Source organism: Onychomys torridus, chromosome 8 (assembly GCF_903995425.1).
Source record: "Onychomys torridus chromosome 8, mOncTor1.1, whole genome shotgun sequence".
Lineage (NCBI taxonomy): Eukaryota > Metazoa > Chordata > Mammalia > Rodentia > Cricetidae > Onychomys > Onychomys torridus.
In genome coordinates, this window is record NC_050450.1 from 57,847,127 (window position 1) to 57,870,904 (window position 23,778).

Consider the following 23,778-nt stretch of genomic DNA (forward strand, 5'->3'; position numbering starts at 1 on the left):
TCATTCCCCATCAACTGAGTGAGTTCGTGGTCCACCCAGGATACAGGAGACCCGGTCTCACAAAACTTAAAAAAAAACAAAACTCCTCCAGCCAACAACCGTGACTCTTGAATCTCCTACAGATGCAGAGAGTCAACACATGCGCATGGACACCAAAGCCCGGCGCATGCGCACTGGGCAACATATTTTAGCCTTTCGGCCTCCCCCCCCCCCCCGCCCGGCCGCGCCGCTTCCCGCCCCCCCGCCCCCCCACTTTGGAGTGTGTGCACCAAGAAAGACAAAGGTGGTGAAAGTGACCAAGCAGTCATTCCGGCGCATGCCCATCCCTAAACTGCCCCGGCTCCGTGGGGCTCACTTGCTGGAGGCGGAAGTCCAATCGGATGGCGCGGGCGCGGCCCCTCCCTTCGCCTGATTGGTTCGCTTCAGTGTTGTGGGGCGGGGAAAGGAAGGGACGGGGACAGTGGAAGGTTGGGGCGGTGAGGCTAGAGCGTTCGCCTCGTTCTGCGCAAGCGCGGAGGAGCGCCCAGGAGGGGGCGTGAGAGCGTGGAAGCGACAGTGGAAGCCCTGACGCGCTGGCGAGCCGGCGCTGGGTCGCTAGCCTGGACGCCTGCGCCTTGGCCCTCGGGCTCCGCGCGCGGCGGGCGGGTGCCTGTGCGCCTGCGCAGTAGGCGGCGGCGGCGGCGGCGGCGGCGGCAGGGGGAGGTGGAGGCCGTGGAGCGGCAGCGGCAGCGGCAGCAGCGGGTCCCGGGACTGAGGCAGCAGCGGGGGCGCCGGCGGGCGGAAGCAGAGGTGACGAAGGCGGCGGCGGCGGCGGCGGCGGCCGTTTCTCTCACGGTGGCGGAGACCAAGGCAGCGGCGGCGGCGGCGGACGGGGAGCGGCCCGGCCCCGGCCCCCTGCTCGTCGGCTGTAGCAGGGCCGCCGTGGGGCCGGCCCGGCTCCCGCCCCCCGCGGCTCCCCCTCCGGCTCCTCCTCCCGGGAGACGCCGGGGGCCCGGCCCGGCCCGCACTCAGAGCTCCGCTGCAGCGGCCGCCGGGGCAGTCGGAGGTGGCGGCGGCGGCGCCATGGGCGGCCTGGCCTCCGGGGGGGATGTGGAGCCGGGACTGCCCGTCGAGGTGCGGGGCTCCAACGGGGCCTTCTACAAGGTGAGGCGGCGCGGCGCCCCGGGACACCCTCCTCAGCCCCCTCCCCCAGCCGAGGCAGGGGAGAGTGGAGCGGGATCGAGTTTCTGCAGCTCAGCCCTGACCCGTGGAGCCTTGGACCCACGCTCCCACTGGAAACCCTCCCGGGGAGACCGTGCGAGTTAGCCCTGGTTGCTTTTATTTTGGAGCCTGCCGAGACACCTGCTTCTGTCCTCAGCTGAAGCGTGGCCATCGGGGCATTACTGTCGTGGATGGCCACCGCCGGCCCTCCGGAGAGCCCCTTCACCCGGCTCCTAATTGACTTCGCTTGCTTCTCAGTGGAGGGGCGACTTGAGCTCCTGATCCCATCCTCTCCTCGGCCCAAGCACATGGGAGAGTCTTTCTCTTCCTACATGACCCCTGGGGAAGGCCCACTGTCCCACATTATTAGGTCTTCGGTCTGCAGGGAGGCTTCTGCCTACTGGCTGGAGACCATTTGCTCAACTTTGATCTTATATTCTCGTTCCCTGCCTAAGAAGAAATGGTCAAAGCCCATTTGTGTTATTTAGCATCTTTGGCCTCGGGTTTTATCAGCCATAAAAGTAGGTTTGTTGGACAAGTCTGTCACTCCCCCACACCTTTATCCCAAAACCAGCTACCCAGGGATGGATTCGTCTTTATTTCTTGGACTCCAGATACATTTAGGTCGGTCCTCTATTTGCTTCTTAAGTTTAAGCTTCATTAAAAGGGTGTCTCAATAAGATTCTTTCTGTTCCTATTCTAACAGACTTCTACTTGTTGACAGTCTTTCTGGAGAGAGAAAAGCATCTTTCAGAATTGCTAATTTCAGCTTTTCTTAGCCCAAGCTTTGATTCCTTTGAAATGTTTCGGGGTGGGGTGGGGGGGGGTGGGGTTTGGAACAGGATCTTGATATGTGGCTCTCACTATTTAGCCCAGGCTAAACTTGAACTCTTCTGTACCCCTACCTCAGCCTTCTAAGTTCTGGGATTACAGCCTTGAGCTACCATACTAGACCAGACCTTTTGTCTCTTCCTTCTTTCTGTCCATACATCCATCCCACCTTCTGTATCTGTTCTGAGTCTTATTCTGGACCCCTCCCCAATTTAGACTAAGACTGACTCTGCTTGCTCCCAAGTATTTTTCATCATCTGAGAGGTAGAATTCTGAACCTCTTTTGACTTTTTTTTTTTTTTTTTTTTTTTTTGGTTTTCCCCACAGGGTTTCTCTGTTGTAGCCTTGGCTGTCCTGAGCTCTGTAGACCAGGCTGGCCTTGAGCTCATAGCCTCTGCCTCCAACACTGCTAGCTCTCTTGACTTCTATGTGTGGAATTGTCCCAGAAACTTTTGGTTCCTCCCTTACTCTTTTTACTCTGGAGAGAAAGGAATTTTCATAGCATCAGATAAGTTAGATGAGCCACCTTTACTTCAGATCTCGGTTCCACCCTACCCCAGTAGACCTTTCTGCTTTCTCATGCCCTTGGAAATTACTTTCTCTGACTACTATGAAATTGTATCTTTTTGTAGCTGGAAAAGGACTTGTGCTTGCCCTTGTAGATGGTTTCTGCCCCCACTTCCACTGATAAGTTGTATTTTACTCAACTATAAGTGCCATGCCATTTAGCCTGCCTTTTCTGATCAAGTTCTTTACCCAGTGCTTGTGGGTGTACTTATCTATTAGTCTTAGCTTATCCTTTCAGTAAGTCTTGGGCTTTATCTTGATATTTCTGTATTCTTGTGTTATCCTCACTGATTGATGTCTGATGTCTGCCTGTTCTGTGTATAGCTGAAGAAGGCTCCCAGCAGATTCTGACCCCTGTCACCTTCCTAACTCTCCTAACTCTTGGTACTTTTTCTTCTGACTGGAAAAATGTCTTTGTAACATTTATGTTTTCTGTGACAAAAGTCTCTAATTCCTTTCTGGTTCTGATGGGATACATTTAATGGGGTTTTTTTGGGGGGGGGCAGGATTTTTCTGTCTGTAATGGAACTCTGTAGACCAGGCTAGCTTTGAACTCAGAGATCCATCTGCCTCTGCCTCCCAAGTGCAGGGATTAAAGGTGTGCGCCACCACTACCTGGCCATATGTTTTAATATTCTTTTCCTCAGACTTGTATTGCATTTGTTAAAACAGTCTTCCTTGGGCTGTGTATGGTGGTCCATGCCTCTAATCCTAGTACTTGGAAGGCTGAAGTAGAAAATCCAGTCTCAAAAAACCAAAAGCAAAAGAAGAAATACCCTTCTTCATAAGATGTTAGTTCTTTTTTCCTTGTTATATCTTAGTCTTCTGTATCCTTCTCACCCCCAAAGTTTGAATTTCAAGAAAAGTGGGTTTGGTGGTGGTGGTGGTTTTTTTTTTTGTTTTGTTTTCTTTTGCTTGTTTTTTTTTTTTGGTGGGGGGCAGATTTCTCTAGATGTGGCCCTGGCTGTCCTGGAACTCACTGTGTAGACCAGGCTGGCCTTGAATTCACTGGGATATAGGTCTGCCTCTGTTGAGTACTGGGATTAAAATCATCCACAACCACACCCAATTTGGAAAAAGATTCTTAAATTGAGCATGAGATCAAGATAAGATGCTTGCTTTTGTTCTGGGAGGCATGGGAGCCATGCACAGCTGGGAAAGATCAGTGCTCAGATCAAATTAACTGTCTGAAGTGGTTGGGAAGGGATATATTTTCTGTTACATAGATGAATTTCCACAGAAGGTTTTTGGATTTTCCCCCTTGCCTTTGGGCTATGGCAGTGAACGGGATAGGTTTCTCTGATACAGAGTAAACAGTAACAGCTGAACAAAAAGGCTAGCAATGTAACTCTAGTATTCTAGCCACTTCAGCACTTTCTACTCCATGACTGAGTTAAAACAATTCCCTACAATTGCACTAATCTTTCTTAAACTCAATGTAATGTAGTTGCTTATTTTCTAAACTTGCTGATTAATATTCATGACTCAGCAAACTTTGGTGTGAGTAAAGGAGTGTTAACTTGTCTTTTAGATCTGTAAATTTGGGGAGATCCTCTTTCCCAAAATTGTGTTTTATTTTGATTTTTCTAGGGCAGATACCAGATCTAAGATCTGAATTATTTTATAACTATACTATGAAACTTTCCTTTTTTGTTTTAAGGTGTGGCGCAGGCTGGCTTTTAGTTGAGGATGACCTTGAACTTCTGGTCTTACTGCCTCTACTTTCTAAGTGCTAGGATTGGTACATATCACCACCCCCAACTTCATGATGTGTGGGTTGTTTTTTTATTGTTCCCCCACACACACACACCATGGGGTTTCTCTGCGTAGCCTTAGCTGTCCTGGAACTCATCTGTAGACCAGGCTAGCCATCTACCTCTGCCTCCACTGCTGGCATTAAAGGCATGTGCCACCACCGACCAGCCAGCATTCTTTTCTTTCTTTTTTCCTAGACAAGGTTTCTCTGTGTACCCCTGACTGTCCTGGAACTGTCTGTAGACCAGGCTGACCTCGAACTCACAGAGATCTGCCTGCCTCTGCCTCCTGGGTGCTGAGATTAAAGGTGTGTGCCGACACCCCACCCCCCACCCCCAGCTCAGCATTCTTTTCTTAAGGGACGTCATCAGCTTCAAAACATGTTTTTTGCATTGGCTCTTTTTTTCCTAGAACTCCTTTTCTTCTCAAGGGTGAAGATGGAGGTTAATTTCATATCTTCTTATTTAAAGAACAGAACTATCTAGAAACCTAAGAGCTTTTTTCATCATCTGACAGTGCTAAGCCCAGAAAGCTAAGCCAGGAAGCGCTACAGCCTTTGAATCAGATCATCTGCATAGAGAAGGTTTTCTAACAGATTTTATGCACTTGCTTATGTCCCTGGTGGCATAGACCAAACAGAACCCTGGGGTTCTTTTCCATAACTGTTGTCCTCCAGAGAAAACCTTGTATCTGAAGTGAAAGGGTAGACTTCAGAGGCAGAGGTGGAACTGGAGTATATGATGTTGGGAAGAGTTTATTCGGAAAGTAGTTGAAGGGAGATGGATGCTGGAGGAATAAGGATAAGTGGCATTGGGTTATACTGCAGAAGAAGGATGATTCTATTCTGAGCTTAGCATTTCTGCCTGGGATTTGTTGAGGGAAAAAAGAAGCGGTAACATTGCTACTGTATGGGTCAGTTCAGCACAGTAGAGAATTAGAGTTAGACATAGCCTTTGTGTAAGAGTGAGAAACTCTATTTAAGAGGCAAGCAAGTGATTGTATTACTCTTCTGCTTTTCTTTCTCCTTGGAATGTTTTTGATAAATGTTAAGTATCTTGATAAGCTACTAAGACTTTGGGCCTCTCCCACTCTCAGGAGTTCTTTGCCATTCATTCATTTATTTAAAGTCAGAGTTTCTTTATATAGCCCTGATTGGCCTAGAACTCACTGTATAGAGCAGGCTGGCCTGAATCTCAGATCCATCTGCCTCTGCCTCCTTAGTGCTGGGATTAGAAGTGTATGCCACCAAGCCTGGCTTCTCTGTCTCACTTTTCCTTAATAAATCTACATTCACCCTGGGGGACAAATTCTTGGGGATGGACATTTGGATAAAGAGTTTGATAAAAGGTTAGGCTTGGTGACGTATCCCTGGTATCCCTGTAATCCTAGCACTTGGGAGGTAGAGACTGGTGGGTCAGGAGTTGGTAGTCATCCTCACCTACATAGTGAATTCCACTTGAGATCCTGTCTCAAACAAGCTAAAGAACCCAAAGGGAAGCAGCAGGACCCAGGTGGGTACTGACCAGTGGAAGAGCTAGCATGTAGAGACAAGCAGGAATGAATGGGCATTGGTTCTGAATGAAGAGAAGGTAAACATTGTGAGGAGATGTATTTTTAAAAGTATGCTAAGGAATAATAAGTATGCTAAGAACCAAGCCAGGATGTCTTAACTAGTCCGTACTTGGTCAATAGTAAGGTTCTAAGAAAGACTGTCTCAAAAAAAAAAAAAAAAAAAGGTGAAAAGGAAAAGCAGCAGCAGTCTGGAGAGATGGCTTATGGGTTTAGAGCACTTGTTTGTCTTTCAGAGGACTGGGGTTCAATTCCAAGCACCCATACAGTTGCTCTCAGCTGTTCATAACTCTAGTTCCAAGGGAGCTGATAACCCTCTTCTGATCTCTGATGGAGCCAGGGACACAGTAGTACACATATATGCCTGCAGGCCTAACACTCATACACATAAGATTAAATAAGCAAATCTTATTTTGTTTTGTTGTTTTTTGAGACAGGGTTTCTCTGTATAACCCTGGTTGTCCTGGAACTTGCTCTGTAGATCAGCTGGCTGGAACTCAGAGATCATCTTGCCTCTGCTTCCTGAGTGCTGGATGGCGTGGGCCATCACTGCCTACATGAATAAGTAAATCTTTAAGGGAAAAAAAAAAGTAGTAGTAGGGTTGGGAAGATAGCTCAGTTCTTGCTACACTAGCATCAGGACTTGAGTGTGGATCCCAAGAACCAACATAAGTAGCTTGGTTTAGCAGCAAAACTCTGATCTTAGCACTGACAGGCAGACAGGAGAAACCCAGGGGTTTATTGATCAGCCCAAGTTTAATGAAGGATTCTATCTCAAAAATTATGATAGAAGGATTTCTGGCTTCCACATACATACACATACCACACAAACCTGGACATGTTAGCATATTCCTGCAATCCCAGCACTTGAGAAAAAGAGGCAGTAGATCTCTGTGAGTTCAAGGCCATATAACAGTTTGGTATACATAACAGGTTCCAGGTTGTCCAGGGCTGTATAGTGAGACTGTTTACACAAAACAGCCAAAGTAGATTGTATCTGGTGTGAAATCCAGGTTTAGATTTTCCCATTATGAAGGAAGAACAGTACAGGAAGTGGTGGTTGATTGGTCTGTGTGGTGGGAGCTGTGCATTCTCTAGGGATTATTGGTCTATTTTCTCCTAAGCTCTGCCACTATCCCATGCTCAGGGTTGGTACTTGAGCATGTTAGCCTTTAGAAGCACCTACCTTCTTAATGGTTTTGATGTGAAGATTGAATTCAGGGCTTTGTACATGTTAAGCACACACCACCACTAAACTATATACTCCAGAGCCAGAGCCCTGGAGTATTATTTATTTGTTTGTTTGTTTAATAGATACAGGGTTTCTCTGTGTAGCCCTGGCTGTTCCGGAACTCATTCTGTAGACCAGACTGGCCTGGAACTCAGAGACCCTCCTGCCTCTGCCTCCCAAGTGCTAGGATTAAAGGCGTGCACCATCATTGCCTGGCAGCTATTTTTTTTTTTTTTCTAGACAGTTTCTCTCTGTAGCTCTGGCTGTCCTGGAACTTGCTGTGTAGACCAGGCTGGCCTCAAACTTGCAGGGGTCAACTTGCCTCTGCCTCCCAAGTGCTGGGATTAAAGGTGTGCATCACCAATACCCAGTGGCAACTAATTTTTTATTTTTATTTTTTTTTGAGATGGTGTCTTACTATGTATGTATCTCTGGGTGGCCTGGAACTTGTTATGTAGACCAGGCTAGCCTTGAACTTACAAAGCTCCACCTGCTTCTACTTCTCAAATTCTGAGAATAAAGAAGCCGTGCACCACTGCATTCAGCCTGTGTATGGGTATTTTATCAGTATATATATATCTGTGTACTGCTTGTATGCCTGTTTCCCACAGGTGCCTCTACCAAGGATGACCCTTCAATTTTGCTCCTTTTTTTTTTTTTTTTTTGAGACAGGGTTTCTCTGTGTAGCTTTGGAGCCTGTCCTAGAACTCACTCTGCAGAACAGGCTGCCCTCGAACTCACAGAGATCCACCTGCTTCTGCCTCCTGAGTGCTTGGGATTAAAGGCGTGTGCTACCACTGCCCGGCCAAATTCTGCTTTTTCTGCCTTCACTTGAGTGCTGGGTTATATGTGTACTCCACCATGCTTGGCTTATGATATATTAAATTTACTTTTTCTTTTTTAGAACTGGAGAGACAGCTCAGCAGTTAAAAACACTTGCTCTTCCTGAGGATTGGAGTTCAATTCCAGCACCTGCATCAGGGGGTTCACAACTGTATAACTTCAGCTCCAGGGTATCTAACACTTCTGGCCTCCTTGAGCACCTGCACTCAACATTTCCCATACCCATGAGCAGACCCACATACCTACACACATAATTTTAAAAATTTTCATGTATATGAATGCTTGTCTGCATGTATACCACATGTGTACCTGCTGCCTGCACAGGCCAGAACAGGTCAGGTCCTCTGGAATTGGAGTTAGAAGTGGTTGTGAGTCACCCATATAGGTGTGAACCTGCGAGCCTGGGTCATTTGCAAGAGTAGCAAGTGGTCTTAACTGCTGAGCCAGTTCTCCACCCTATTTAAAATTGTCGAGGTAAATTGTGTATAAGATATGAGGTCTCACAGTTCATTTTTTTGTCTCTGGCTGTCCAGTTTTTCAACCAATGGTTGAAAAGCACTATCCTTTCTCCAAACTTTCTTTTCACTTTTATCAAAAATCAGACAGTACAAAGTAGTGTATAATAACTGAAAGCAATTTTGGCGCTGGGAGTGTAGTGCAGTTGATACTGCATGCATAAAACACTCTGAGCACCAAATAAATTGGATTTGGTGGTGCATACCTGTTACCACAGTACTTGGGAGACAGAGACAGGAAAATCAGAAGTTAAAGGCTCTGCTGTGTATAAGTTTGAGGCCAGCCCATGCTACTGTAAAATCTGTTACATACCTAAATGCCAAATAAAAAACTTGGGCCAGGGAGATGGCTCAGTTTGTTAAAGGTATCTGCCATTGAGCCTGTAGGCCCAAATTTGACCCCAGGACCCACATGGTAGAAGAACCAATTTCATAGGTGTCCTTTGACCTCCACAAGATGTTGTGGCAGAAGCATGCATGTGTTCACATACACTCATATACATATAATACATATATATATACAATGTGTAATTTAAAACATACAAAATTTAGTGGATTTAGGTTCCAGAAGTTTATTAGATGTGAAACGAGAAGCATAGTTCCTAAAAAATAATGAATTGAGCTGGGCGGTGGTGGCTGCTCATGGAGGGAGAGAGAGACAGGCAGATCTTTTGTTTGAGGCTAGCCTGGTCTACACAGTGAGTTTAAGACAGCCATGACTGTTCAGAGAGAAACCCTTTCTCGAAAAACCAAACAAAAAACGAACTGTACTTTGTCAAAACTAGAAATCTTTGTGTGAAAAATAGGGAAAGAAGACAGAAGAACTGAAGACTAGGTTGAATATACAGTTTTGGCCTTCTTAGGAAATAAGCCACTGTTTAATGATTCCTTTTGTCATGGTCTCAAGATTGGGGTCTTCTACATACTTTCTTATCAGATTCAGTAGTTATTTTTGCCATCCAGAATTATGACATCTGTTCAATTCTAGTTTTTTCTTCTGTAAACTGCTTCTTATTTAGAACTCCAGTGTTCCAGTTATTCTCCAAGGGACTTGAGCATCTGGGTACTAAATCCGCCAGGTCCGTGGAAAGTTAACTCCTCTTCTCAGTTCTTGCCCTGATGTCCTCTATGTGTTCTAGTCTGGTCGTACACTGTCCTGTGGGATATTCTTAGCTTGTTGAAAGTTTCTGGTATTTTAATTGAACTCTGGCAAGCTGCTTAGCACACCGGGAGGCAGAAAGACAGGGAGGTAACTGGGACCCTGTTTGCAGGCTGTTCTGGTGCAGGTTCCTCATTGTTCTTACCCCTTGTTATTTCTATATTTTTGTCAGGATGGTTTCCTTTCTCTTACTGTTTATATTCTTTTCCAATACATCTTTCTTGCTGTGTTTAGACTGTTCACATCCCTTGCTAAACCTTTTCATTTTAAAGGTTTCTGATTTCTCTTCCTGATGGTGGTTAATTTCATTAAATGTTTTTTACATTTTTTCTAAATTTTTTTCTAGGGCTTTGTGAAGGATGTCCATGAAGACTCTGTCACCATCTTCTTTGAAAACAAGTAAGACCTTAGGAATAGACACGTATACTAGGTCCTAAAGGAGAGTAAGAACTGGGAGGGGCTACTGAGTCCTGCAGGAGGTGGCAGGGAGTTTGGATGAGAATTCTAGGAAAGGAAAGGGCAGATAGTTTGGTGTAAGTTGTAGGCATTTGATAGTGGGTAGCAAGGGATAAAGACCACTATGGAGCAGAGCCTGTTGTTTTGACTCTTTGACTACCAAGAAGGATAAACATGGTCTTGGCAAGGGAGTAACCCCCTTGTAAAGAAGTGGACAATTACATCAATCTGAATAGCTTTCTTGTCACTTTTGTCTTGTAGCTGGCAAAGTGAGAGACAGATTCCTTTTGGGGATGTCCGACTGCCGCCTCCAGCTGACTATAATAAGGAGATCACAGAAGGAGATGAGGTCGAGGTAAGGCCTGTGAAGTCCATCTTTCCAGTGTCAATTTGCCTTTTTTTCCCCTCAGGATTCTGTTGTGTGTGTGTGTGTGTGTGTGTGTTTTGTTGTAGTTTGTTTGTTTGTTTGAAGAGAGGGCTTCTCTGACTGTCCTGGAATTTGCTTTGTAGACCAGGCTGATCTCTGACTCACAGATTCACCTGCTTCTGCCTTCCAAGTGCTGGGATCAAAGGCCTGCATCACCACACCCAGCTAGATTCTGGGTTTTTAACTTACTGATTTTGTTCCTTCTTCATCTGAACCACCACTTGTAGCCATGTAGCCAGTAGAAGTGAAGCAATGCCTTCCTATCAGGTTTAAAGGGGCCACTCTTTCATGTGTGATAAATCCACTTAAAGTCTAGTTCCTATAGTTCCAAAATATGTGTGTGTGTGAGGCTTAGGACTAAACCCAGGGCCTTGGGCATATTGTGTGTGGGATGTGTGTGTGTGGCATGTGTGTGCCACAAGTGGTGGTCAGGACATTGAACTCAGGTCATCAGACTTGGAGAGCTCTTACCCACTGTGCAAGGAAAATGAAATAATTAAAACTCAGGGTTTCTCTGTGTTACAGCTCTCCTAGAACTGGCTGTCCTGGAACTCACTTTGTAGACCAGGCTGGCCTCAAACTCACAGAGATTGCCCCAGGTGCTGGGATTAAAGATGTGCACCACCACTGCCCAGCTTCCAGTTCTTTTTATTTGCTTTTTGTTTTGTTTTTTTTGAGATAGGGTTTCTCTGTGTAACAGACTTGGCTGTCCTTGGAACTGACTCTTGTAGACCAGACAGGCCTCAAACTCACAGAGGTCTACCTGTCTCTACCTCCCGAGTACTAGGGTTAAAGGTGTGCATTACCACACCCAGCTTGCTTTCTCCAATTCTTGATGTTTTTAAATAGTCTTCAGCGCTGTCTCTTTATTCCTAACTTTCCAGGTTTATTCGAGAGCCAATGAACAGGAACCTTGTGGTTGGTGGCTGGCCCGGGTTCGGATGATGAAGGGAGATGTGAGTGACTGAAGGCCTTTGGAGAACTCCTGAAAGTGTTTTGTTCTTGGAAAGGTAGCAAATGGATGCTCAGGTTATTCACTTCCTTTTTCCTTTCTGCCAGTTCTATGTCATTGAGTATGCTGCCTGTGATGCTACCTACAATGAGATTGTCACCCTGGAACGACTTCGGCCTGTTAATCCCAATCCTCTTGCAACCAAAGGCAGCTTCTTCAAGGTTACAATGGCTGTGCCTGAAGATCTCAGAGAGGCGTGAGTGTTGGGGAGGTTGGAAATTGGGGGTTCTCTACAGTGCCAGCCTCTGTCCTTATTTTTCCCGGGGCTCCCACTCTTCAGTCTGTTGTTCATCCCCTGGCCCTGTGAGAACCTTTTTGCATGATACACCTGTACCCCTTCCATTTTTCATCTTTGTCCCTCTTTCTCTCTTTGTTTTGTTTATTTTGAGACAGGGCCTCACTACACAAGCTCTGGCTGGCCTGAAACTATGTGTAAACCAGGCTGGCCTTGAAGTCACAGTGATCCACCTGCCTCTCTGCCTTCCTGAGTGCTGGGATTAAAGGTGTGTGCCACTATGCCCTGCTCTAGTTTTTTTTTTTTTTTTTCTTAGCAAATATTTATTTGTAACAAAGGAGTTTGTGTACAGTGTTGAAAAAGTCTACAACTTCTTGTTAAATTCACATTTGCCCTTTACCTTTTTAAACAAACATTTATAATCATTAAAAAATAGTTTTCTTAAATCCCTATTCTTTAGCAATGGTTCTATCCCAATCTGGTCTACAAAGTGAGTTCCAGGATAGCCAGAGCTGTTAATACAGAGAAATCCCTGTCTCCAAAAACAAAACAACAGCCGGGTGGTGGTGGCACACGCCTTGAATCCCAGCACTTGGGAGGCAGAGGCAGCCAGATCTCTGTGAGTTCGAGGCCAGCCTGGTCTACAGAGTGAGTTCCAGGACAGGCTCCAAAGCTACACAGAGAAACCCTGTCTTGAAAAACCCAAACCAAAACAACAAAAACCAGTGGTTCTGTCTTTCTTATTTTTTCCTCCCTACTTTTTGTCCCTTGAACGTCTTACTGCTCCATCATGAATACTTTGCTCTTCTCTGCAGCTGCTCCAATGAAAACGTCCATAAAGAGTTCAAGAAAGCATTGGGAGCCAACTGCATCTTTCTCAACATCACAAACAGTGAGCTCTTTATTCTGGTGAGTTTTCATGCTTGAATTTAACATAGTCCTTTTCAACACTTTTTCCTTTTCCCTTTGTAAACTTTTGCAAAAGTGGATATGCTAGACTACTCATACTTGTGACTTTGTTACACCTAATCCTTCTGGACCTAGGTAGCTTTTCCTTAGTTTTCCTCATGTATATCTGTAATTTCCCCCTTTGTTTTTTTTCCAGTGTGAGAGATTAAACCATGTTCTTCACACACCTATGCCCTCTAGATAAGTACCCTAGCTTTTGGATATGTTAGGATCTGTGTGTGTGTGTGTGTGTGTGTGTGTGTGTGTGTGTGTGTGTGTGTGTGTGTGTATTTGTGTTTATATAGGTGCACACCATGGAGGGAGGGGTTGAGAAAGCCTGAAGTGTTGGTATCAGGTATCTTTCTCAATCACTCCACACTTTACAAGGCAGAGGTTTTTTTTGGAACCCAGAGCAAGCCAATTCTGGTTAGGTTAGCTGTCCAGTCAGCCAGCCCTGGGAATTCCTGTTCTGCCTTTTCCGTGTGTCTCACAACCAGCTGTATCTCCAGCTCCAAGGCACCTGACACCCTCTTCTGGTCTTTGCACCTATGTGCACATAACATATTCACAGAGAGAGACACAGAAATATTTTTTTTTGTAGAACTTACTATGCAAACCAGTCTGGTCTCAGACTCACAGAGATCTACCTGCTGCATCCACACTACCCCCAGCTATAAATCTTTATAGGGGGGAAAACCTCAATGAATAACTCTCACCTTATACTTGCTCCTTATTGTCAAATGGCTTCTGTCACTATTTAGTGACTGACAGTAATTTTCTGGCAGCCTACCTCATTTCCTTTTGTTTCTTTGAGACGAAGTATACCCCGGCTGACCTGGTATTCACTGTGTAGCTGAAGCTGCACTTGAGTTTGTGATGGTTTTCCTGCTTTACCTTCCCTAGTTTTGAGATGATAGGTGTGTGCTACCACACCTTATTTTAAACTTGATTTATTTTATTTTTTAGCTTTTTGAGACAGGGCTTCTCTTTGTGTAGCTCTGGCTGTCCTGGATCTCTCTCTGTAGATCAGGTTGACCTCAAACTCAGAGATGCACCTGCCTCTGCCTCCTGAGTGCTGGAATCAAAGGCTTGAACCACCATGGCTCAGCTGAAATTCGTTCTTGACACGGGACTCTGGCATTGAGTAGTCTCTGATGCTCCCCAGGGTGTATTTTGCTTTTAAGACCTTCTGTTCATTTCTTCCTAGTCCACCACAGAAGCCCCTGTGAAGAGGGCGTCTTTGCTGGGTGATATGCATTTTCGAAGCCTTCGCACCAAATTGCTGCTTATGTCCCGCAATGAAGAAGCTACCAAGCACCTGGAGGCAAGTTTGGGCTGCTCTTTCTCATGCTGAATAATGTTCTGCTTTCCTTTCTTATCTTCTTGTGTTTCTGAAACATAGAGAAAGGCTACTGGGTCATCCTGGATTGGCTGTGTGATCTTTTTTTTTTTTTTTTTTTAAGATTTATTCATTTATTACGTATACAGCATGTATGACTGCACGCCAGAAGAGGGCACCAGATCTCAGTACAGGTGGGTGCTGGGAATTGAACTCAGGACCTCTGGAAGAGCAGCCAGTGCTCTTAACCTCTGAGCCATCTCTCTAGCCCCCTGTCTATTTTTGAGTCAAGGTCTCTCTATTATATAGCTTTGGCTGTCCTGGAACTTGCTATATAAAGCAGGCTGGCCAAACTCAGAGATTCACCTGCCTCTGTCTCCCAAGTCCTGAGATTAAATGCAATGTTGTCATTTTGAAACAGGGTTTCACTGGTTTCTTTGTTTTGCCTGAAACTCTTTGTGCATGCCAGGCTAGCCACAACCTCAAAGATTTTGCCTGCCTGTGCTCCTCAAGTGCTGGAATCAAAGGTGTGCACCACCATGCCCTGTTTGTTTCTTTTCAAGACAATGGCTCTGAGCCCTGGCTGTCCTGGAACTGGCTCTGGCTTTGAACTCAGAAATCTACCTGCCTTTGCACAGCCATCTACACCTGGTTTTCATAGTGCTGGGGTCTAGATCTAACCCAGAGCTCCATGCATGCTAAGTAGTCACTCTACCAGCTAAAGTATGCTCCTAGCCCACAAGTAGGTTTTTCCTCCTAGGCTGAGGACAGAACACAGGGTCTGTTGTTTGCTGAGCAGGTATCCTTCTAGTGAGCTACACCCTCAACTCTACAAGTTTTTGAGTTCTGACATTCTGTAAGTTTTTTTTTTTTTTTTTCCCAGAATGATTAAACCAATCTTTTTGTTTTGTTTTGTTGTGTTTTGAAAGAGGGTATCTCGATGTAACAGCCCTGGCTCACTCTGTAGACCAGGTTGGCCTTGAACTCAGAGATCTTCCTGCCTCTGCCTCCTGAGTGCTGGTATCAAAGGTATACACCACCAATGCCTGGCTGTTAAACCATTCTAAATGAGTATAAGATATGTGTGATTTGATTGAATTGGATCTCTGATTCCATTTATCAAGTAAACTGATCCTTTTGGGAGGCTTTTCTTTGAGACAGTGCAAATTGTGTATTATGGCAGCCTTCTTCAGGGGTATTGCTGAGTGTGGGAGCCCGTTTTTCAGGTTCCTCGTGGCTTTACCCAGCAGGTCCGCATAGAGGATGATTACGGCATGGCAATGGGCCTGAGTGCAGGTGTCTGAGATGGTCTGCACTTGGCTGTGCTGGGGGAGATCTTTTCTTTCACCCCTTGGCATCTCAGTAAATACCCTGGGGCAGAGACGGGGCCTGTTAGAAAAGGTTCCAGGCACTCTCGAGGCTATCCTTTACTTTATCTTCACAATCCAAATCCTTCTATCTAATATTTCCTGCTGCTCACACTCAAGAAAACTCTGGGGAGCTGTGGGATTGTTGGGTAAATGCCCCACAGCTGAGGGAACTGGGAGATGAAAAATCACCATTCCTTCCACTTAAAACATGTCTTTAAAATTTATTTTGCCTGGGCTGGAGGGAAGAGCACTGGCTGCTCTTCCAGAGGTTCTAACTTCAAATCTCAGCAACCACATGGTAGCTCACAACAGTCTAGTAACTGTAGTCCCATGGGATCAGATGCCCTCTTCTGGTGAGCAAATGTACATACAGACAAAACACTTACATAAAGTGCATAAATGAATAAATATTTAGTATGTATATATATTCATTTTCCTGATGTGGTAGCACATACTTTTCAGGAAGCAGAGGCAGGCAGATCTCTGAGTTCGAGGCCAGCCTGGTTTATAAAGCAAGTTCCAGGACAGCCAGGGCTACACAGAAACCCTGTCTCAAAAACAAATTTATTTTACTTTATGTGTATTGAGTGTTTTGCCTGCCTGCATCCATGGTGTCTATGGAGGTCAGAAGAGAGCATTAGATCCCCAGGGACTAAAGTTTAAAGGTGGTTATGAGCTGCCAGATAGATGCTGGGAATAAAATCTGGGTCCTCTGCTAGACTTAACCTAACCTTGGAGCCAGTTCTCCAGTCCCATAAGCAGATTTTAACAAAGGGTAGAATATTCTTTTCTCCTAGAACTTGGCTTTCTCTTTCTATGGTAACATGCCCTGAGTAATTGAAGTTAGACATAGGTGCAAAGTGGTTGCTCAGAATTTAGAGGAAGAGGTAGGTGAATCTCTACAAAGAGTTCCAGAACATCCAGGGCTATTAGGGATATGTAGAGAGACTCTGTCTTCAACAACAACAACAAAAGAAAGAAAGAAAAAAGGGGGTTGGGGATTTAGCTCAGTGGTAGAGTGCTTGCCTAGCAAGCGCAAGGCCCAGGGTTCAATCCTCAGCTAAACAGAAAGAAAGAGAGAGAGAGAGAGAGAAAGGAAGAAAGAAAGAAAGGAAAACTTGCATACTTGATATTCCTTACATTCTCCTTTCTTTTTCTCTCTCTCTCTTTTTTTGAGACCTAGTCTCACTGTGTAACCTTGGCTGGCCTAGAACTTGCTATGTAGACCAGACTTGTCTCAAACTCAGAGATCCACCTGTCTCTGCCTTCTTAGTGCTGGGATTAAAGGTGTGCACCACTGTACTCAGCTAATACTCCTTTTCTTGTTCTCCCAACCCCTTTTTATCTCTTTGCTAGGGACTAAATCTTGAGCCTTCCGCACTTGAAGCAAGTTCTCTAACACTGACTTATAATAGGCAGTGTTATAAATTAACTGTTAGGACTATAGCTGAGTGGTACAGCATTTGCCTAGAATATGAGAAACCATGCATATAACAGTTGACTCTACCCAGATACTCAGGAGAGGCAGGAAAACTGCTTGAATGCATTAGTTCAAGGCCAGCATAGTGAGAGAGACCCTATCTGAAGAAGAACTGGACAGCTCGGCATAGTGACATGTACTTATTATTGGGGACTAAAAAGTTAAGAGCACCAGTTGCTCTTGCAGAGGACCTGGGTTTGATTCCCAGCACTTACATGGCATCTTATAGCCATTTGTAACTTCAGTCTAGGGGATTTTATGCCCCTTCTGGCCTTCTGGAGCAAGAAGCATGTACAAGGTGCACAGACAGACACGCAGGCAAAATACTCATACATAAAAATAAAAAAATTTGGGCTGGAGAGATGGCTCAGAGGTTAAGAGCACTGGCTGCTCTTCCAGAGGTCCTGAGTTCAATTCCCAGCAACCACATAGTGGCTCACAACCATCTGTAATGAGATCTGGTGCCCTCTTCTGTATACATAATAATAAATAAATCTTTAAAAATAAAAATAAAAAAAATTAAATCAAAACAGTAGGAATTTGATCACGTAAATGGTTAAAAAAAAAATATGTATATGTAGCAAGCACTCATAGGCAGCTTATTTATTTTGGTGTTTTGAGACAGGGTCTATGTAGCCCTGGCTGTCCTGGAACTTGTTATGTAGATCAGGCTGGCCTTGAACTCACAGATCTGCCTACCTCTGCCGCCTGTTGCCCCAGCAATCTATTTAGTTATTCCCTACAATGTTTTGATCATACTCCTGCCCAGTTGTTTGTTTTTGATGCCAGGGGTTGAGCATAGGCTTGGAGCATGTAGACACACACTCAGACACATAGAATTTTAAGAAATCCTTTGATGTCAGCCTTGTTTAACTCTCTTGCTAGTCTTTGTTTGTTTTTGTTTTTCAAGACAGGGTTTTTCTCAGTAGCCCTGACTGTCTTTGAACTCATGCTGTAGCCCAGGCTGGCCTCGAACTCACAGAGATCCACCTGCCTCTGCTTCCCAAGTGCTGGGATTAAAGACGTGCCCCACCACTGCCGGTCTGCTAGTCAGTCAGTCAGTCTGTCTGTCTCTCTCTCTGTCTCTCTCTCTCTCTCTCTCTCTGTCTTTTTTTAGAGCAGAATAAACACTGATTTATTGATGAAAGGTGAGAACTCCTGAGAGTGGGAAGGGCTCAAAAGAGGAATAGTATTATTAACTTCAGAGTGAGTAGGCCAGCTGTAAGGACTTGTCAGATGATTGACCAGAGGCACAGAGGGTATGTCTTGTTAAGGACCATTCATCCAGTTAGTGGTAGAGCCAAATCTAGAACTTTGGCGGTTTCTAGCTCAAACTGCCCTCATTAGTTAATCACTGCCCACAAGCCCTCATATTTAAAAGTGCCTGAGATTTCTGTGCAGGGCTCAGTGGCTAGCAGACCACTGGTGTTTCTGGTTTTCTTCATACTTTTTCCCTTATTTAAACTATACAAAGGATTAGCCGGCTGGGCGGTGGTGGCGCACACCTTTAATCCCAGAACTCGGGAGGCAGAGGCAGGTGGATCTCTGTGAGTTCGAGGCTAGCCTGGTCTACAGAGCGAGATCCAGGACAGGCACCAAAAAGCTACACAGAGAAACCCTGTTTCAAAAACCAAAAAAAAAAAAAGATTAGCCACCTGAGACATGTGTTCTGTGATTCCACCACCGTGATCTCACAGTGCCTTTTCCTTTCAGACAAGTAAGCAGTTGGCAGCAGCTTTCCAAGAGGAGTTTACAGTGAGAGAGGACCTGATGGGTCTGGCGATTGGGACCCATGGTGCCAACATCCAGCAGGCCCGCAAAGTGCCAGGAGTGACTGCCATTGAGTTGGGTGAAGAGACTTGCACTTTCCGCATCTATGGAGAGGTCAGCCAGAGATGAGTCTTTCGGTTCCTGGGGGGACTGAGGGGATAGAGGGTAAGGTGGAAAGCAAGTCTGAGCTGTGGTGTCCTCCCTGCCTGACTTTGGTAGCAGCTTATTTCTCCAATGTCAGAGAATGGCAGAGATCCAGGTTCTGTTTCAGTTTACTCTTTCTATAGACGCCAGAGGCATGCCGACAAGCTCGAAGCTACCTGGAGTTTTCTGAGGACTCTGTACAAGTGCCCAGGAACCTGGTTGGTGAGTTTGGGTGTGTGTATGAAAGGAATAGTTTGGGCCAGGGTGGCAGGGTCTTGAAAACAGTGTTAGGCATGTGACTAGGATTGATGCTGCTCTGTGGACTTCGGGTTTCCTAAGGTCAGAATAAATAGTCTGACATAGGAATGAGGAAAAGGAGTGTGATAAATGTGTGGGCATTATAGCATTTTGTCCCATGGAGAGGCTATGAGATTCCTAGAAATAGGAGAATGAATTAAGTACAATATATGTAGAGAAGGGGCTATAGAAGACATTTACTTTTATTTCCTTAACAACGATAACAACAAAAATTAAAAGCTTAATTCCTTCTTTATCCATTAGGCAAAGTGATTGGAAAGAATGGGAAAGTGATCCAGGAGATTGTGGATAAGTCTGGTGTGGTGAGGGTTCGTGTGGAAGGTGATAATGACAAGAAGAACCCCCGGGAAGAGGTATGGGGCACAGAGGCCTAGAAATGGTTTTCCAGAAGTAGGAGGCACTGTTTTCTGAGGGCTGGGGACTTCTGAAGGGTGGAGCACAGAACATAGCCCTGATAGACTGTGATTCTGTTGTCCGTTTGAGGAATGGGCTTAACAGTTCAATCTTTTCCTTTCTGATTTTCTTCCTGGAGCTCACTATATAGCCCCAGCTGGCCTGGAACTAACTTTGTGAGCCAGGCTGGCCTTAAACTCAATTTACAGAGATATCACCTGCCTCTGCCTCCCCAATGTTGGGACTAAAGGCGTGTGCCACCATGCCTGGCATTGGGGGGGGGGGGGTGGGTTGGGACAGAATCTCAGGTAGCATAGGTTGTGCTGAGGATAGCTTTGAGTTCCTGCTCCTCCTCTCGTATCCTGAGTGCTAAGGTTATTTGTACCGTCACATCTAACTGACTTCTCTTCCTTTGCTCTGTTCTCTAGGGGATGGTTCCCTTCATATTTGTTGGCACCCGAGAGAACATCAGCAATGCCCAGGCACTGCTAGAGTACCACCTCTCCTACCTGCAGGTACCCATGTCAGAAGCCTGTCAGACAGACGGGGGGGGGGGGGGGGGGGGGGGGATGACACAAGGGGCAAGGCTGCTAGTATATAACTTTGGGGCTGTTCTGCCTGCTTTGTCTTTTTGTAGAACAGGACTGTTGGTTGATATGTTGGCCCTGGGACTGTAGCCTGTGTCTTCCTTCTGCTATCTCAAGAGCTTAGCTACACAGGGACCATATGAGTAGAAAGCATGAAGGCAGTGGACTGTCCACTCATTTTAATTCTCCTGTGTTGTCTGTCCTCTTTCCAACCAGGAGGTTGAACAGCTTCGCTTGGAGAGACTGCAAATTGATGAACAGCTTCGGCAGATTGGGCTGGGCTTTCGCCCTCCTGGAGGTGGACGGGGCGGCGGTGGCGGCAGTGACAAGGCTGGCTATACTACAGATGAGAGCTCCTCCTCTTCCCTGCACACGACCCGAACATACGGGGGCAGCTATGGGGGCCGGGGCCGGGGCCGGAGGACTGGTGGTCCTGCCTATGGTGAGATCTGTGGGAGCGGTGGAGGAGGTGGGTGTGGGGACCATCCTGGGGAAGCAGTGACAGGAAGAGTTCTCGTTTGGAGGGGGTGGTGGAACTCTAGGGCAACACCAGCAGCTCTGACTAACCCTCTGTGCCCCTCAGGCCCCAGCTCAGACCCATCCACGGCTTCTGAGACAGAGTCAGAGAAGAGAGATGAGCCTAATCGAGCAGGACCCGGTGACCGAGATCCCCCAAGCCGTGGAGAAGAAAGCCGGAGGCGGCCGATTGGGGGCCGGGGAAGGGGACCCCCACCTGTTCCCCGGCCTACCTCAAGATACAACTCGTCATCTATTAGCTCAGGTTATCAGATAGCTGGGGGTCATGTATGTGGGCCCACAGGAGGAAATAGTTATCACCTGACCCCCACTCCTTCTCTTTCCTCTCCTCAGTGCTAAAGGACCCAGACAGTAATCCTTACAGCCTATTGGACACATCTGAACCAGAGCCCCCGGTTGATTCAGAGCCTGGGGAGCCCCCTCCAGCAAGTGCCCGTCGACGCCGGTCCCGCCGCCGTCGCACTGATGAAGACAGGACTGTCATGGATGGAGGCCTGGAGTCTGATGGTCCTAACATGACAGAGAACGGCCTGGGTGAGGGGCAAGCCTGGATTCTAGGTGCCTTGAGAAGGAATGAAGAATGAGAGGGTGGGTGGATGACTTTTCTTTACTCCACAGAAGAGGAATCAAGACCCCAGCGGCGTAATCGCAGCCGCCGCCGCCGCAACCGTGGTAATCGAACTGATGGGTCCATCAGCGGAGACCGCCAACCAGGTCAGCTGACACTGAGGGATTGGAGCCTTCCTAGAGCTAAGAATGGAAGGTTTGGTGCTCAGGGAAACCAGGGCTGGGTTCAGTGGGAACCGTGGAGATGGATACCTGTGTTCCTGAAAATCTTGATCCCTCTCTGCCTTTCCTAGTGACTGTGGCAGACTATATCTCACGGGCAGAGTCTCAGAGCCGCCAGCGGCCACCTCTGGAATGCACGAAACCCTCAGAGGATTCTCTTTCAGGACAGAAGGTTGGTAGTCATGATGCAGCTTACCCCATTCTTTTTTTTATTTGGGCCAGGGACACAGAAAATTTGTGTAGGAAATACCTGAGTTGTTGAATTGGCTGTATGTGGTGTTCAGGTTAAGCTGAGGCTAGAGCAGAGCTGTTGTGAACAGAAGGCAAGGCTCACAGTGACTAGATAGAGCACAGGGAAGTGAGGGAATCGCCCCTGGTCTCCAGTGTGTCTGCAGTGAGAAGGAATGCCTGCATGGTGTGTACTGATGAACTGCTTTCTTTTCGTTTTCCTCCTGCTTCCTCTTTAGGGTGACTCTGTCAGCAAGCTTCCCAAGGGCCCCTCGGAGAACGGGGAGCTCTCTGCCCCCTTGGAGTTGGGTAGTTTGGTGAATGGGGTTTCATAAAACCTCCAGTCCACATCCCTCCTTTCTCCATCTCGCTTGCTGCCCACCACCATGGCCCTCATGGGTCCAACTGACCTGCGCTGGAGCTGCTCTTATCTATGGGGGAGGGGGGTGGCACAGCAGCTTGGGTCCCCCCCAACCTCCAGGAGCTAGTGGAGGGGTGTGTAACAGGGTCATACCCCCTCCCTCTTGTCCACCCTACCCCCAGGGTGAGGGGAGCCTCCCCTTCCCTATCAGACTGGATGTGCCTTTATCCTCTAATGCCCCGACCTCTGAACACCCCCATTCTCCGCCTGTTGGTGGGGGTGCTCCTTGACCCACCCAGATTTGACAGTTCAGGGGGGCTCCCCTGCTATCCCTCCTCCCATCCTGTACCCCCCATTTCTGGGGCCTCATCACTGTGGAAGACGGGGATAGTGAGGGTATTTGTGGGTGGGAGGCATGGGGAAGGTTTTGGAGTAGAACCAGGGGTGTGTATGAAGGGGGGTGACAAGGTCCCCCAGGGAATTGGGGGGAATAACCTTGTCTGGTGGATGAGAAGGCGTATTTATTTTTCACTGTACAGTATTTAAAAAGAGAATAAAAAAAATCCAATGGCCTTGTGGTTCCCATGCCTTATTTGTCCCCAGTCCGGTCTGTTTGGATCTCTAGGACTGACCTGTACTGCTCCCTGGCTATTCTGTATTCTTAGCATCTCATAGTGTCAGGAAGATGATATTCTGGAAATTGCTGCATGCTTAATTCTCCATGCCCAGCTACTTGGTTGCTTGATAAAGTTGGGCCACTCCTAAACCCTGAGTCACAGGAGGCAAGGCAGGGCTGCTTGAAGCTGGACCTGTTCCTGCTAGGAGCTGAGAGTCTGGGCAGGCTATTTAATCGGATTATCTGGGGCCTGGGGCACAGGCTGGGCCATCATCAGAGGAGAAAATAGGGTTCTCTCAGCATGGCCTCTAGAACCCAGGAGGGTCAGCATGTATTTCTGGCATGGTGTTGCTCTGGCTCCAGAATCCACATCACTGACCTCAGCTTTTGGGGTTTTAAGGGTCAAGAGGTAGTGACTGGGATTGGGAGACTCCAGACCTAGGAAGGACAGTAAGCTGAGGGTTGAAGGTGGTCGCAAAGAGGGTGTCCCGAATGCCTTGTCAGAGAAGCCATGACCTTAAAGTGGAGGGAACTTGGAAATATGTATCAGTCAGGTGATGGTGTTGTATGCCTTTAGTCTCAGTACTGGGAGGCAGAGGCAAGCAGATCTCGAGTTTCAGGACAGCCTGGTCTACAGAGTGAGTTCCAGGATGGCCAGGATTGTTACCCTGAGAAACCCTGTTTTGAAAAACAAACAGGATGTATCAGGTAGCTCAAGGCCAGCCTGGTCTACATTAAAAAAAAAAAAAAAATGTACCAGGGCAGTAAAGATAGTTCAGGAGGCTGGGCAGTGGTGGTATGCACCTTTAATCCCAGCACTCAGGAGGCAGAGGCAGTGAGTTTGAGGCCAGTCTGGTCTACAGAGTGAGTTCCAGGGCAGCCAGAGCTACACAGAGAGACCCTGTCTCGAAAAACAAAACAACAAAGAGTACTTCCTGCCAAGTCAGGACCTGGAGCTGGGCCTCCCAGGAAGCCACTTCCTCTTCACCTCGAGACCCCAGAAGGAGAGAAAAGACTTCTGGAAGTTGTGCTCTGACGTCCACACTGCAAATGGTATCACTTGTGCTCCCTCCCATCGTCTTTCTGAAAATACGAAGA

General features: G+C 46.8%; 1 protein-coding gene across 1 annotated transcript; it reads left to right on the forward strand.

Moving 5' to 3' along the window:
* The first annotated feature begins 666 nt into the window (after positions 1 to 666).
* On the forward strand, positions 667 to 22,636 carry Fxr2 (FMR1 autosomal homolog 2). The gene is made up of 17 exons (XM_036196179.1): positions 667 to 1,143; positions 10,017 to 10,069; positions 10,388 to 10,481; positions 11,438 to 11,509; positions 11,613 to 11,761; positions 12,616 to 12,709; positions 13,956 to 14,072; positions 18,651 to 18,821; positions 18,995 to 19,073; positions 19,413 to 19,522; positions 19,991 to 20,077; positions 20,366 to 20,591; positions 20,733 to 20,930; positions 21,020 to 21,220; positions 21,305 to 21,400; positions 21,547 to 21,647; positions 21,943 to 22,636. The coding sequence occupies exons 1-17, from the start codon at positions 1,063 to 1,065 to the stop codon at positions 22,036 to 22,038; spliced, it is 2,025 nt and encodes a 674-aa protein (XP_036052072.1). The 5' UTR covers positions 667 to 1,062; the 3' UTR covers positions 22,039 to 22,636.
* Positions 22,637 to 23,778: the final 1,142 nt, after the last annotated feature.